The sequence below is a fragment of the Sturnira hondurensis genome, unplaced genomic scaffold (assembly GCF_014824575.4).
Source record: "Sturnira hondurensis isolate 20B ecotype Veracruz unplaced genomic scaffold, ASM1482457v3 Scaffold0009719, whole genome shotgun sequence".
NCBI classification, from domain to species: domain Eukaryota; kingdom Metazoa; phylum Chordata; class Mammalia; order Chiroptera; family Phyllostomidae; genus Sturnira; species Sturnira hondurensis.
The window spans coordinates 18,011,977-18,025,554 of NW_028082350.1; the positions used below are offsets into that span (position 1 = coordinate 18,011,977).

General features: G+C 59.1%; 1 protein-coding gene across 2 annotated transcripts in view; it reads left to right on the plus strand.

Moving 5' to 3' along the window:
* The first annotated feature begins 1,168 nt into the window (after positions 1-1,168).
* Positions 1,169-13,578, plus strand: part of FREM2 (FRAS1 related extracellular matrix 2) — a 101,829-nt gene continuing 89,419 nt past the window's right edge. For both annotated transcript variants that reach the window (XM_037057689.1, XM_037057690.1), the window contains exons 1-2: positions 1,169-7,055; positions 10,755-10,844. In XM_037057689.1, the coding sequence (XP_036913584.1) occupies positions 1,862-7,055; positions 10,755-10,844 (5,284 nt within the window). In that variant the 5' untranslated portion in view covers positions 1,169-1,861. The remainder of the gene's footprint in view (positions 7,056-10,754; positions 10,845-13,578) is intronic.

Genomic DNA, 13,578 nt, shown 5'->3' on the forward strand with positions numbered 1-13,578 from the left:
TCCCTTGGCACTGCAATTTGAATTCTGTATGCTGCCGTAAGAACGCAGAGTAAGTTATAAAATATGCCAAAAAATGTCAAAGCCAATGGGAAACTGGGGAACGGTGTGAAGGGGGGGGTTCTTGTGTGCTGAAAACCCTGGCCACAAACCTCCCATGTTCCTAAAGGTCCATTTTGTACTAAATTGTGACATGCACCATGGATGGCAAGGGGAGTTAAAAGCTTCCCCCAAGTACAAAATATAGAGGATAAACTCGGTATTAATTCAATTAACTAAATGCCAATTAACTTGGACGAGTGTTTCATTTTAAATCTCTCTCTCTCTCTCTCTCTCTCTCTGAAAAATTCCAGAACTTTTCATCTCTTGACCCCAGAGGCCACGGGGCAGAATCCCACACCTCCCGCTTAGACGGAAATTTCAAAGGGCACACCCGCTCCTTACTCTCCCTTCCTTCCCAAAGTAGCCTCCGGCAGGAAGAGAGCAGGGTGGCCCTTATTCCATTCTGTACATTCCATCACCTGGTCGTTACTTTCGGGGAGAGAAGAGCATCACCCACAAGTGAGCCAGACTGCTCGAGGAACTAAAGGCTGAGCTTCCCTCGTGAGCGTTTGGGAGGGGCGGGGGCAGGTCGGGAGCAAGCCCCCCAGAAAGGGCGCCCGCACCCGTCCGAGCCAGACGGACGCCAGGGGGCAGGAGGCGCTCGAGCTCCCACTTCCACTCCCGCTGGCGGCCGCGGGAGCGCACGTACTTCAGGCCGCCCTCGCCCGCGGGGTGTTTGCCGGTTCTCCGGGCGCTCTGGGGGACGCGGCGACGCTGCCGGGCGGGTGGAGCCTGTAGGCGGTGGGACCTCCGCGAGGACGGCCGGGACGCCGCTCGGGACAGCCGCAATAGCGCCCGCTCTGGAAGGGCCCGGGGCTGCGCATTCCCCGAAACATTCCCGCAGACCCACGGCCTCGCTGGCGTGCTCTCAGTGTCCTTTCTCACTTCTCCGCTCGAACTCCGTGTGCAAAGGGGGGGGCTCGAGGAAAACGCACCGACCCAAGGCCTGTACCTATTTTAATTCACCGAGAGACAGCAGGGCGGGGCGGGGGGGGGGGGGCTTCATCTACTTTGGCTTTTAAGTTGTTCTCCTGCAAATACGCTCCAGAGTGCGCCCCGCCCCGACCTGCACTCTGCTCTGGGTTTCGACTGGCGCCCCAGCGCCTTCGCACAGAACTTTGCTCTCGGGCTCGCCAGTTTCGGGCAGAAACGACCACCCCTGCGCCGGACTCCCCTGCGTGCGGGGGTGGGAGCTGAGGTGGGCGGCCCTGCGTGGCAGGTAGCGGGAGAGGTGGATCCAGGCCCCCGGGCAGCCCAAACGAAGCGCGCTGCGGGGCGGGGGAGCCCTGGCCGCCCCTCCCCTCCCCTCGCTCGCGGGACCAGCGGAGGAATCTTCTCTCCAGCGCCTCACCCGCTCTCGCCCCGCCTCCCACCGCAGCATCTGATTGGCAGGAGTCACTGTCCAACCCGGGGATCGGGGCCTCCTCCCGGGACCGACGATTGGCTGCCCCCGACTAAGGCGGTGCCAAGGGAGGGATTTCCCTCAAAGCCCAGGCTCCGTCCTGAGCCCCGGGGAGGAGTGCAGCGGCTTGCTTCGCGCCACGGAGCCGCGCGAGGCCGGGAGGGCCCGTCGTCCTCCCGGCAAGGTCCAGCCCCGCCCGGTCACCCCCCTGGCCGGTCCTTCGGTCCCAGCCTCGGCCGCAGCGGGTCGCCGCAGGCAGCGCGCGGAGTCCTGGCGCTTTCCGGAGGGGGTCTCTTGCGCCTGCCCGCGGACTGACCGCGCGCTCTCGGGCTTACCTGTCCGGGCTGCAACACCTGCACCATGCACGCCGCCGGGACCCCCGGGGGCGCCTCCCGCGCGCGCCAGGGAGTCAGCCCCACCGGTTTGCAGCCCGTGCCGCCGCCTCTGCCGCCGCCCCGGCGGGTGCTGCTGCTGCCGCTGCTCCTGTCACTGGTAAGCCGCGCCCCAGCACAGCCCGGTGCCCCCGGCATGGAGTCGCTGTCCTCGGATCTCCCGGGCGTCGCCGGGGTCCCCGCCGAGGAGGCTATAGTAATGGCAAACCGTGGGCTCCGGGTGCCCTTCGGCCGAGAGGTCTGGCTGGACCCCTTGCACGACCTGGTGCTGCAAGTGCAGCCGGGGGACCGCTGCGCGGTGACCGTGCTGGACAACGACGCTCTGGCCCAGCGGCCCGGCCGCCTGCATCCCAAGCGTTTCCCGTGCGACTTCGGCCCTCGAGAGGTGAGCTACTCTCACCTGGGCGCGCGCAGCCCGTCGCGAGACCGCGTCCCGCTGCAGCTGCGCTACGACGCGCGCGGAGGGACAGCGGTGCTTCCCCTGGTGCTGGAGGTGGAGGTGGTCTTCTCGCAGCTGGAGGTGGTGACTCGGAACTTGCCCCTGGTCGTGGAGGAGCTCCTGGGGACCAGCAATGCCCTGGACGCCCGGAGCCTGGAGTTCGCCTACCAGCCCGAGACAGAGGAGTGTCGCGTGGGCGTCCTGTCTGGCTTGGGGACGCTGCCTCGCTACGGGGAGCTGCTGAACTACCCGCCGCGGCTAGCTGCTGGAGTAGGGCCGGCCAGCGAGGGGGGCGCCAGGGAGCCCCTCCTGATGGACTGCAGAGCTTTCCAGGAGCTAGGTGTGCGCTACCGCCACACGGCGCCCAGTCGCTCCCCGAACCGCGACTGGGTGCCCATGGTGGTGGAGCTGCGCTCACGAGACGCCCCCGCGGGCACCCCTGCTCTGAAACGAGAGCACTTCCAGGTGCTGGTGAGAATCCGAGGAGGGGCCGAGAACGCGGCGCCCAGGCCCAGCTTCGTGGCCATGATGATGATGGAGGTGGCCCAGTTTGTCCTGACCGCGCTGACTCCAGACATGCTGGCGGCGGAGGACGCCGAATCTCCCCCGGACCTGCTGATCTTCAACCTCACCTCTGCGCTCCAGCCCGGCCAGGGCTACCTGGTGAGCACCGACGACCGCAGCCTGCCCCTCTCCTCCTTCACCCAGAGGGACCTGCGCCTGCTGAAGATTGCCTACCAGCCGCCCTCTGAGGACTCCAACGAGGAGCGTGTCTTCGAGTTTGAGCTGGAGGTGGTGGACCCAGAAGGGGCCGCCTCAGACCCCTTCGCCTTCATGGTGGTGGTGAAGCCCATGAACACGCTGGCGCCCGTGGTCACCCGCAACACGGGTCTCGTTCTCTACGAGGGCCAGTCCCGGCCCCTCACCGGCCCCCCAGGCAGCGGCCCGCAGAACTTGGTCATCAGTGATGAGGACGACCTGGAGGCCGTGCAGCTGGAGGTGATGGCTGGGCTCCGGCACGGACGCCTCATCCTTCTGGGCAGCGCCGGCCGCAGCTCTGCCCCCAAGACCTTCACGGCAGCGGAGCTCGCGGCCGGTCAGGTGGTCTACCGTCACGACGACAAAGACAGCTCCCTGAGTGACAACCTGGTGCTGCGCATGGTGGACGGGGGACGCAGGCACCAGGTGCAGTTCCTGTTCCCTATCACCTTGGTGCCCGTGGATGACCAGCCGCCGGTGCTCAACGCCAACACCGGGCTGACGCTGGCGGAGGGCGAGACGGCGCCGGTCCCGCCCTTCGCTCTGAGTGCCACTGACGTGGACTCGGACGATGCCCTGCTGCTGTTCGTGCTGGAGTCGCCGCCCACGGCGGGGCATCTGATTCTGCGCCGGACTCACCCCCCCGGTGAGGGGCAGCACCTCTCCGGGAGCCCGTGGCGGAAACGGGGCGCGTTCTACGAGCAAACCGTGACGGAGTGGCGGCAGCAGGACATCACGGCGGGCAGGCTGTTCTACGCGCACACGGGGCCCCACAGTCCCGGGCCGGTGACGGACCAGTTCGAGTTTCGGGTGCAGGACAGCCACGACCCCCCCAATCAGTCCGGGCCGCAGAGGTTTGTGATCCGCGTCCATCCGGTGGACCGCCTCCCTCCGGAGCTGGGCAGCGGCTGTCCCCTGCGGATGGTGGTGCAGGAGTCCAAGCTCACGCCGCTGAGGAAGAAGTGGCTGCGCTACACGGACCTGGACACCGACGACCGCGAGCTGCGCTACACGGTGACCCAGCCCCCGATGGACACAGACGAAAACCGCGACCCAGCCCCGCTGGGCACCTTGGTCCTGACGGAAAACCCTTCGGTCGTGGTGGCCCACTTCACCCAAGCCCAGATCAACCACCACAAAATCGCCTACCGACCTCCCCAGGAGGAGCTGGGGGTGGCCGCCCGCGTGGCGCAGTTCCAGTTCCAGGTGGAGGACCGGGCGGGCAACGCAGCCCCGGGCACCTTCACCCTATACTTGCAGCCAGAGGACAACCAGCCGCCGGAGATCCTCAACACCGGCTTCACCACCCCGGAGGGCGGCCGCCACACCCTGCGCACATCCGAGCTGCACGTGACTGACGTGGACACGGACGCGGCCCACATCACGTTCACCATCACACAGGCGCCCACGCACGGCCACTTGCAGGCCTCCGGTCGGATCCTGCGGGCAGGGGCCACTTTCCACCTGGAGGACATACAGCAGGGCCGGATTTCCTACGACCACAGTGGGGACGCATCCCTGACGGACAGCTGCTCCCTGGACGTCAGCGACAGACACCACGTGGTGCCCATCACCCTCAGGGTGACTGTCCGGCCACGGGAGGACGAGGTGCCGGTGCCAAGCCTTCCTGCCGGCACCCTGGGGTCCTACTTGGACGTGTTAGAGAACGGAGCCGCTGAAGTCACTGCCGGCGTGATCACGGGGACCCGGGAGGGCACGGAGGACCTGATGCTGACCTTCCTGTTGGAGGACCCGCCCTTGCATGGGGAGGTCCTGGTCAGCGGCGCTCCCGCAGAGCAGTTCACCCAAAGGGACATTCTAGAGGGCTCCGTTGTCTACGCCCACACCGGCGGCGAGATAGGTCTGCTGCCCCAAGGGGACTCTTTCAACCTGAGTCTCTCGGGGACGTCTCCAGAATGGAGAGTCGGTGGCAGTTCCATCCAAAGAGTCACCGTGTGGGTGACCATCCTGCCTATTGACAGCCAGGCACCGGAAATTTCTGTAGGTGAACAGTTCAAAGTAACAGAAGGTGATAAGAGCATCATCACCTCAAGGCACCTAAGTGCTGACGACGTGGACTCCCCGAACGATGACATCCTGTGCACGATTGTCACCCAGCCTACCTCCGGCTACGTGGAGAACATCTCCCCGGCCCCGGGCTCGGAGAAGTCCAGGGCAGGCATTGCCGTGAGCGCCTTCACCCTCAAGGACATCAAGCAGGGGCACGTGAACTATGTCCAGAGTGTCCACCGAGGGGTGGAGCCAGTGGAGGACAGGTTTGCGTTCCGCTGCTCGGATGGCGTCCACCTTTCGGAGAGACACTTCTTCCCCATCGTGATTGTTCCCACCAACGACGAGCCGCCGGAGCTGTTCACCAGAGAGTTTGTGGTGATGGAGGGCAGGAGCCTGGTGGTCGACACGCCCATCCTCAACGCCGCAGACGCAGACGTCCCGCGGGAGGAGCTGACATTCACTCTCTCCCGGTCCCCCACGCACGGCCGCGTCCTGCACCAGCTGGTCAGCGGCACCGTGGTGGTGGAGAGCTTCACCCTGGACCAGATCGTGGAGAGCTCCAGCATCATCTATGAGCACGACGACTCGGAGACCCAGGAAGACAGTTTCGTGATTCGACTCACAGACGGCTGGCACTCCGTGGAGAAGACCGTGATGGTCGTGGTCATCCCTGTGGACGACGAGACCCCCCGAATGGCCATCAACAGTGGGCTGGAGATCGAAATCGGGGAAACCAAAATCGTGAACAACAAGGTACTGATGGCAACCGATCTGGATTCTGAAGACAGGTCCTTGGTTTATATTATCCGCTATGGGCCGGAGCACGGCTTACTACAGAGGCGAAACCCCACAGGGGCCTTTGAAAATGTCTCCCTGGGCATGAACTTCACCCAGGAGGACGTGGACAACAACTTACTTCAGTACGTCCACTCCGGGCGCGAGAGTGCGCGGGACCTGATCAAATTCGACGTGACGGATGGCACCAACGCCCTCATCGACCGCTACTTTTACGTCTCTGTCGGGGCCGTCGACGTCGTCTTCCCTGATGTCATCAGTAAGGGCGTGTCCTTGAGAGAGGGCGGGAAGGTCACCCTGACGACAGACCTACTGAGCACCAGTGACTTGAACAGCCCTGACGAAAACCTGGTCTTCACCATCACCAGGGCCCCCGTGAGGGGCCTCTTGGGGTGCACGGACCACCCCGGAGCGCCCATCACGTCCTTCACTCAGCTCCAGCTGGCGGGCAACAAAATCTACTACATCCACACAGCCGATGACGAGGCGAAGGTAGACAGCTTCGAGTTCCAGGTCACCGACGGGCGCAACCCGGTCTTCCGGACCTTCCGCATCTCCATCAGCGACGTGGACAACAAAAAGCCAGTGGTCACCCTCCGCCACCTGGTCGTCAGCGAAGGGGAGCATAAGCTGATCACCCCCTTCGAGCTCACGGTGGAAGACAGGGACACGCCCGACCGCCTGCTGAAGTTCACAGTCACGCAGATGCCCGTGCACGGCCAGCTCCTCCTGAACGGCAGCAGCCCCGCCACAGTTTTCACCAAGCAAGACCTGAACGAAAACTTGCTCAGCTACAGGCACGATGGCAGCGAGTCGAGCGAGGACAGCTTCTCCTTCACGGTGACCGACGGCTCCCACGCAGACTTCTATGTCTTCCCCAACACGGGGTTCGAGACGAGGAAGCCCCAGGTCATGAAGATCCGGGTCTTAGCTGTTGACAACAGCGTCCCCCAAGTCACCGTGAACAAAGGGGCCTCTTCGCTCCGCACTCTGGCCACCGGCCACTTGGGGTTTGTGGTCACAAACAAAGTCCTGAAAGCGGAGGACAGGGACAGCCTGCACGCTGCTCTGCAGTTCGTGGTGACAGAGGCCCCTCGGCACGGCCACCTCCTCCACCTGGGCCAGGGCAACCACAGCATCTCGCGGTTCACACAAGGTACGGCGCGTTCTCCTTCTATGTGACTGGGTGGCAGTCCTGGTCTCCTCCCGGGGGACCTGGCTGTCCCTGAAAACTTCAGGAAGGAGGGCCTCGCATTCGGGTGCAGGACGGGGAAGGGCAGAAAGCGGAAGGGGGAGAACCCAGGGACTCTCTTTACTGGGAGGACCGCTCCTTTCTTGCCACAGGTCTCACTGCAGTGCCTTCATTAGAGCATCAGTGGGTATTGCCGGCAGCAGCCGGGCTCTCCAGCCGGGCTCAGCGTGCCGCACCCCTGCCCTGCGAGAGGCCTGCTCTGTGCGCTGCAGACAGTTCAGCCCCGCAGGCAGAGGTGTGCTCGCTAAACTCCAAGTGTTCAGATGATTATTATTATTATTATTATCATCAAATAGCATTCAAAGAGAGCCTTCAGATTTACATTTCTTTCATTTTTAGGGCATTGTTCTGATACTGTGATAGTTGGTAGGAACTTTGTAACTAAAATTAAAAGATGTGTTTATACTTTGCAGGGTGTATGATTTTTTATATCTCAGGGCAAACACCTGCCCAAAGACATGAGACGAAAGCCCTATCTAAGTTTGTAAAGATCACAGGTACAAGGCATGTCACTGCGGTAAACCCCAGACAAGGGCGTGGTGGAAGGCATGACGTAGGAGAAGACGGTATGTCTGACACCACAGTGTGCCTCCCCCTCATTGTAGGAGCCCCAAAGCATGTTAGTAAGATGAATAGCATAAGGAGGGAATTGTTCGATCCTGAAACTGCTCTCTGCCCTGCTTCAAGCACGCTAACAAACACTTCCGGCACCTGCGTTCACCTGCGTTCGAGGCTAAAGCGTCTCCCTAACCTGATTCTTTTGTGTGGGGACCCCACCTGAGCCAGGAAGGGCCAGGGGAGGGGGGTGCGCTCTGAGCAGCCAGTTGGTGAGCTGGCGTCGGAGCTGGGGATCTGAGCGGTGGACTCACACTGCCGAGGGCTCTGGGTGGCTCTCAGGCAAACCCCACCACCTTGGGGACGGCAAGGGGATCTGTCCTCTGTGGGCTCTGTGGGCGGAGATGGAGTGTGACCCTTGGGCGTCCCCGGGGGGTGTTCTTTTCCTGCAGTGGTGTTGGGCTCTCAGATAAGCAAGGTGTTAGGAAACACGGATGTCGCAAAGCACAGGGTCTGAGTGAGCTGCGGCTCTGTGTTAGGAGTTGGCAGCTCGCCCCACAGGCCAACCTCCCGCCTCTCGGCCAGAAGCCAGCACGTACCTTTCAAGCAATTTCCTCGGAGTTTGAAACAGGGTGTGGTTTCAGGCATCTTAATGGCCTTAGATTGTTTTTTTTTAAACCCGTGGAATGAAACAGTGTGTAGATTACACTGAAATATCTTTGATGTGTGTTTAACATTTAGAAAAAAGATCTTGCTGTTAGATGTTTACTTACACAAGATGACATTTGGGCTGTTAGGTGTCCTAACACCTCTGTGCCCTCAGCAGCGGGTGTGCGTCTGTATTTAATTTATAACGTGTTTGTGTTGCTTTGAGACGCGCCTGTAGACCAACAGGCACGATCAAAGCCTCTCCTCCCCAGAGCCTTTGTAAGCCCCCGTGTTGGACTATGAACTGGTAACGGAGGTGTAAAGGAATAAAGAAAATGAAGAAGGTCTCTATTGCTCTAACCCAGAGGGAGAATCAGCAACTGGGTGTCAAAGAATCCCATCCATCTCCTCTTTACTTAAAAAATGTTCTTAAAAATTTCAGTTTTGAAGTAGTGATTTATTTCAATGAAACTATCTCCGATGTGCCGTAGTTTAAAAAAAAAAAACACCTTAATTTGGAGACTGAGTGTACCAGTTTTTTCCTCTTTTCCTCATGATAGAGCTTTTAGGTTTTCTTACAAAGTTAAAGAAGGGGCGGCCATGTAAGGAAGGGGTCTTCCCCACGTGACCAGGGGGTGTCGTCCTTGTGCCCAGGCTGTGCCGTCAGGGCATCAGGGCACTCACTCCTCACGGAGCTGTCTGTGCAACGGCTTCATGCCCTGTCCCTTAGAAACGTCACACGTAGGCAGGTAGTGATGCTACCGGGGTCCTCCGCACCTCTGGGCTCTTTTATTTCAAGTTCCAGAACATGTGAGCCTTTGCTGAGTGTTACACCCTGATCAAGGGACTGCGGGAAGGTGAAAAAAAAAACAGAAATCTTCAGTCTTCTAGCAAAGGGAGCCATGCAGAAAGCTAAGAATGACGCAGGGCAGAAATGGGGGAATTACAGTTCGCTGAGAAAGGAGCTGTAGAGGAGAACAAAGCGGCAGGACTCGCTTCCCTCCGAGGACCCCCGTCAGCGGTCTGGTGCGTCCCCCGTTCAGCCACGCCGTCCCCGCCCGGGTGTCCCACTGGACCCCAGTCACCTCCCTCAGCTCCATGTGAGCCCCGGGAAAGCCCACGTTCCGCCTCTGTGGACCCATGTGCGGGTTCTAACCCCTTGTGTGCCTTGAGGCTCTTCCTGGTAAAATCGCTTGCTCAGACCCAAAGCCTTTAGACGTCACAGCAGGCAGCTCCTCCTGCCGCCCCTAAGGGCGCCGTGCAGTGTCACCAACCGCTCTCGCTCCCATCTCGGTTTTGCACGGCCCTGGAAGCAGCTGCCCCTGCGCGGCGTACGTAGATCCAATAGCCGTCTGTTTCGAGTATCGCTGAACAGAGCGTTCGCCTTATCGTGCTGTCAGGAGCGATCATGAAGGAGAAGAGCTGGTGAAATGGATGAATTACGTTTTTTAAATTGTGTGTCAGCCAATAATACAAACAAATTGTGCCAGGGAACTTGATCGCTAAAAAGGGCAGTTCTTTTTTTTTTTACCCCTCCTCTGCAGGTTGGTTTTTTTGTTTTGTTTTTTGGGGGTTTTTTTTTGAAAAGGGCATTTCTGAGGTAGAGTCATTTCTCCCCGTGAGTAAAGGTTTTAGCGTTCGTTAGATGTGTTTTATTCTCCGTTCTCCCTGACATTGATTCATGATAGCTGTTTCAGTGTGGGCTGTGTTTTTTTTAAAAAATTCTGATTGTTTTTTTCTCTTTCAAAATGTGGGCTGCTTAAAATCAGCCGGGGCACTGCACGTGGTGAGAAAGTGAGCTGGGCGGTCAGGGCGCCTGCCCGCTCCGGGGGCCAGTCCTACAGGGAGGCCTTGGGTGTGGCGCCTCTGGTGCCAGGAAATCTTCCAAGCCCCAAAATACCTCCTGCGCAGCTGTCGTGAGGCCCCGTATTCAGGCACCCGCTGCTCTGGTGCATGCACATTCAAATGCCACGCAGAATGGGGTGGGGCAGCACCTCGCTATTATTACAACCTAATTCTTTTTTTAAGGTTTTATTATCGTATTATTTATTTTTAGAGAGAGAGAAACATCCATGTGTGGTTGCCTCTCCAGCGCCCCCTACTGGAAACCTGCCCCACAACCCAGGCCTGTGCCCTCACTGGGAATCCAACTGGTGACCCTTTGGGTCGCAGCCTGGTACCCAATCCACTGAGCCACACCAGCCAGGGCTACAACCTAATTCTTGAGCTCTGTATGCGGCATCAGGGTTCCGCAGGAAAGCTGAAACCGAGGGGCTCAGAGACAGGAGAGCTCACGGCTTCCCTCCGGAGAAGGGGGCGGTAACAGCCGATAGGATTCCCTGAGTCACCGGCTGAGCTCCAGGGACTAATCAGTCATCTTGTCCTTTGGTTCTTTTCCAGCGGACGTCGACGACATGAAAATAAGCTACGTCTTAAGAGAAGGGTCTAACGCCACCAGCGACGTGTTCCACTTCACCGTGGAAGACGGCGGTAAGTGCTCCGCTCGCCTGTGAGTCTGCACAAGGGGGCCACTCCCCCGGGTCGCTCGCCACCTGTGTCAGGTGATGTGCTGTGCTCACCTGGTTTCAGACACAGTACAGTTGCTAGTTGCCGCAGAAAATTGTACACGCTCGCTCTGATGCAGTGCTGCTCGGAGTGACCTTAGGTAAGTGTTCTAGTTATTTCTGTTCTGTGACTCGTGAACACTAAAAAGAAAGATCTGTGTAAGTAGGACTCCCACGTCAGTTGTTCAGACTGTGCCCTGTCTCCGCCGCCCACTCAGGGTGACAAGAGCGTGTTGGAGTTCAGCCCGGCCCAACCGGCGAGCCGTGCGCCACCCAGGTGCCTCCCCAGGCGTGTTGGCTCACGCACACGATGCCGTTTCCAATTAGTATGGGGGCACCGGGGGCACCAACACTGCTGGGCAACACGCCGCATTCACCGAGAAATCGGTGCGAAGGAACGGCGTGCCGGCCTCGCCGATCTCAGTGTGTGTGGCGATTTCCTTAGCTGGGGGCTCTTTGTGACCTGTCTCCATGAAGTTTGTCCGGTGCTGTCTGAGGAATGCTGGGGGACGAGGACAGGGCCCGCGGGCCTGAGTGTCCCGGGTGGTGTTCTTGTCGTCACTCCTTCCCAAGCAGTGCTGCCTGCTGCTCCCACGCTTCTCGGCTCTCTCCCCCCAACCCCGAAGACTAGGAGGGAAAAGGCGGCGTGGAGGTTGGTTGTAAAGGCGTGCGTGTCCTCGCATGCTCGTGCGAGACTTAGAAGAATGTGGGAAGAATGTGCGTCGTGTGAATGGGACGCAGGACGTGAGGGGTCAAGTGTAAGAAAGGGAAGAGACGGAGAAAAGAAACAATTCAGGTGGAGTCGTTGGTCTTTTTGTGATGCTTTGGAGACAGCACGCCAGCCCTGGCTCCTCGGGTTGGGCGTCGTCCCGTGGACCAGAAGGTCTGGTTTGATTCCTGGTCAGGACACAGGCCTCGGTTGTGGGTTGGACGCCCAATGCGGGCGTGTGCAGGAGGCAGCCGATCTGTGCTTCTCTCTCACATCAGTGTTCCTCTCTCGGCCCCCACCCCGTGCCCCTCACATTCCTTCTCTCTGCCCTCGGGTGAGGGCGCAATTTAAGCAGATTAAAGTGGCACCCCACTGTGTCGTTGCCTCCAAACGGCTGCGCGCCCGCCCTTCACACCCGAGAAACCGTCCATGGCACTCATTTGAAGTGTCCGCGGACGCAGCGGGGTCCCAGCTGGGGAGCAGCACCAGCCGGGCGTGCGCCAGAGAAGCGAAACCTCACGGCGTCCCCTGGGCGTCCACGGTCGTGTCCCTGCTGCAGGTCCGATGCGTCACAGACGAGGTGCCTTTATTTGCGTGGAACCGTGGCTCAGTGGTCTGTGTGTCCATAAGTGGACTCTTAGACTAAAGCCAAGTTCTAAGCGGGAAACCAGCATATACAGGAATCACGGGCTGCTCACACCTGCTGCTCAGTACACTTTATGGTGGGGCTCGAACATAATCTAGTCTGTAAAGCCTATTAAAACTTAAAGACCAAACTGTTGGTTCAGGACACCATGTTTATCTCTAATAGTGACTGAATAAACCTCCGTAGCAAAAATACAATTTTCTTTATAACTGCTAAAAAAGTTTGACATTCAGTGGCCACAAGTCTAAGACATAGCCTACACTTTTTATATTTTGCTTTTTCTTCCAAGTAATAATACAAGAATAAACTGTTTCACATACTCACAACTGTAAGCCTACTTTTGCCCCATCCTGTCTCTATGTGTATATATATACACAACCCCCACACACACACTCACTCTCTCGATGATTCTGCACTTTTTTCTTTAGCTGGTTGGAATCGTAGCAGTGACTTTAAAATCTGAGTCTGTACTCCATCTTTGGAAAACATTATGGAGTATATTTCAGAATATTAAGTTAGGGGTGATTAGTCGAAGAGACCGGTTTTGGTTTTGGATTTGCCGAACATGTGGCCCAGCCTCTACAGGCTGTGTCTGTGGAAGTGAGAACTACATCGTTTCAGGGGTTCTTCTCAAAAGTAGGGTCTCCGTGTGAGAGAGAAAAATTCCAGAGATGGGCTCACCCTTCTGCTTCCCGACATTTCTTACATGCTCCTGACGCCACATTTATGATACTAATGCGGCTCCGTGACGGCACCGTCAGCACAGACCCGCCGCTCGCACAGCTCACAGTTGCGAGGTCTGTCGGAGCGTAGTCTCGCCTCGCAGTGACCGCCCACTTAGTCGGGAGAGCGTCTCCCGGGAAATTAGCGAGGGACGCGGAAAGATTGCGGCCACACCGGCCGGCCATCCCGGCCTCCGGGGCCGGTGGACGGTGCAGGCTCCTGCCTCCCTGGCGCACAGGCCACGGCCGGGAGAGGGGCTCCCTCGTCCGCCGCCTCGGCTAAGGGCCCGTGGCCCCAGGGGTGCAGCTGCCTTCGGGTTCGGCGAAACCGCCGTCGCTTCCTTCTCTTCGTCACCCTTCACGGCTTCGTGGTGTCCCCGTGAGGGTGGCTCATGCTGTGGCGATAACACAGAGCCCGAGGCACACTCTCCTTGGATGGCCACCTCTTTCTGAGTCCCAGCCCCAGCGCTCTGGGGTCTTGGGGAAAGGAGAAACTCTTGGACCCCGTCACCACCCCACACAGGACTTCCGTCGGGTCTGCTCGCCACCTTGAACTCTCTAGTGCTCCTACAAAGTGCTCTCA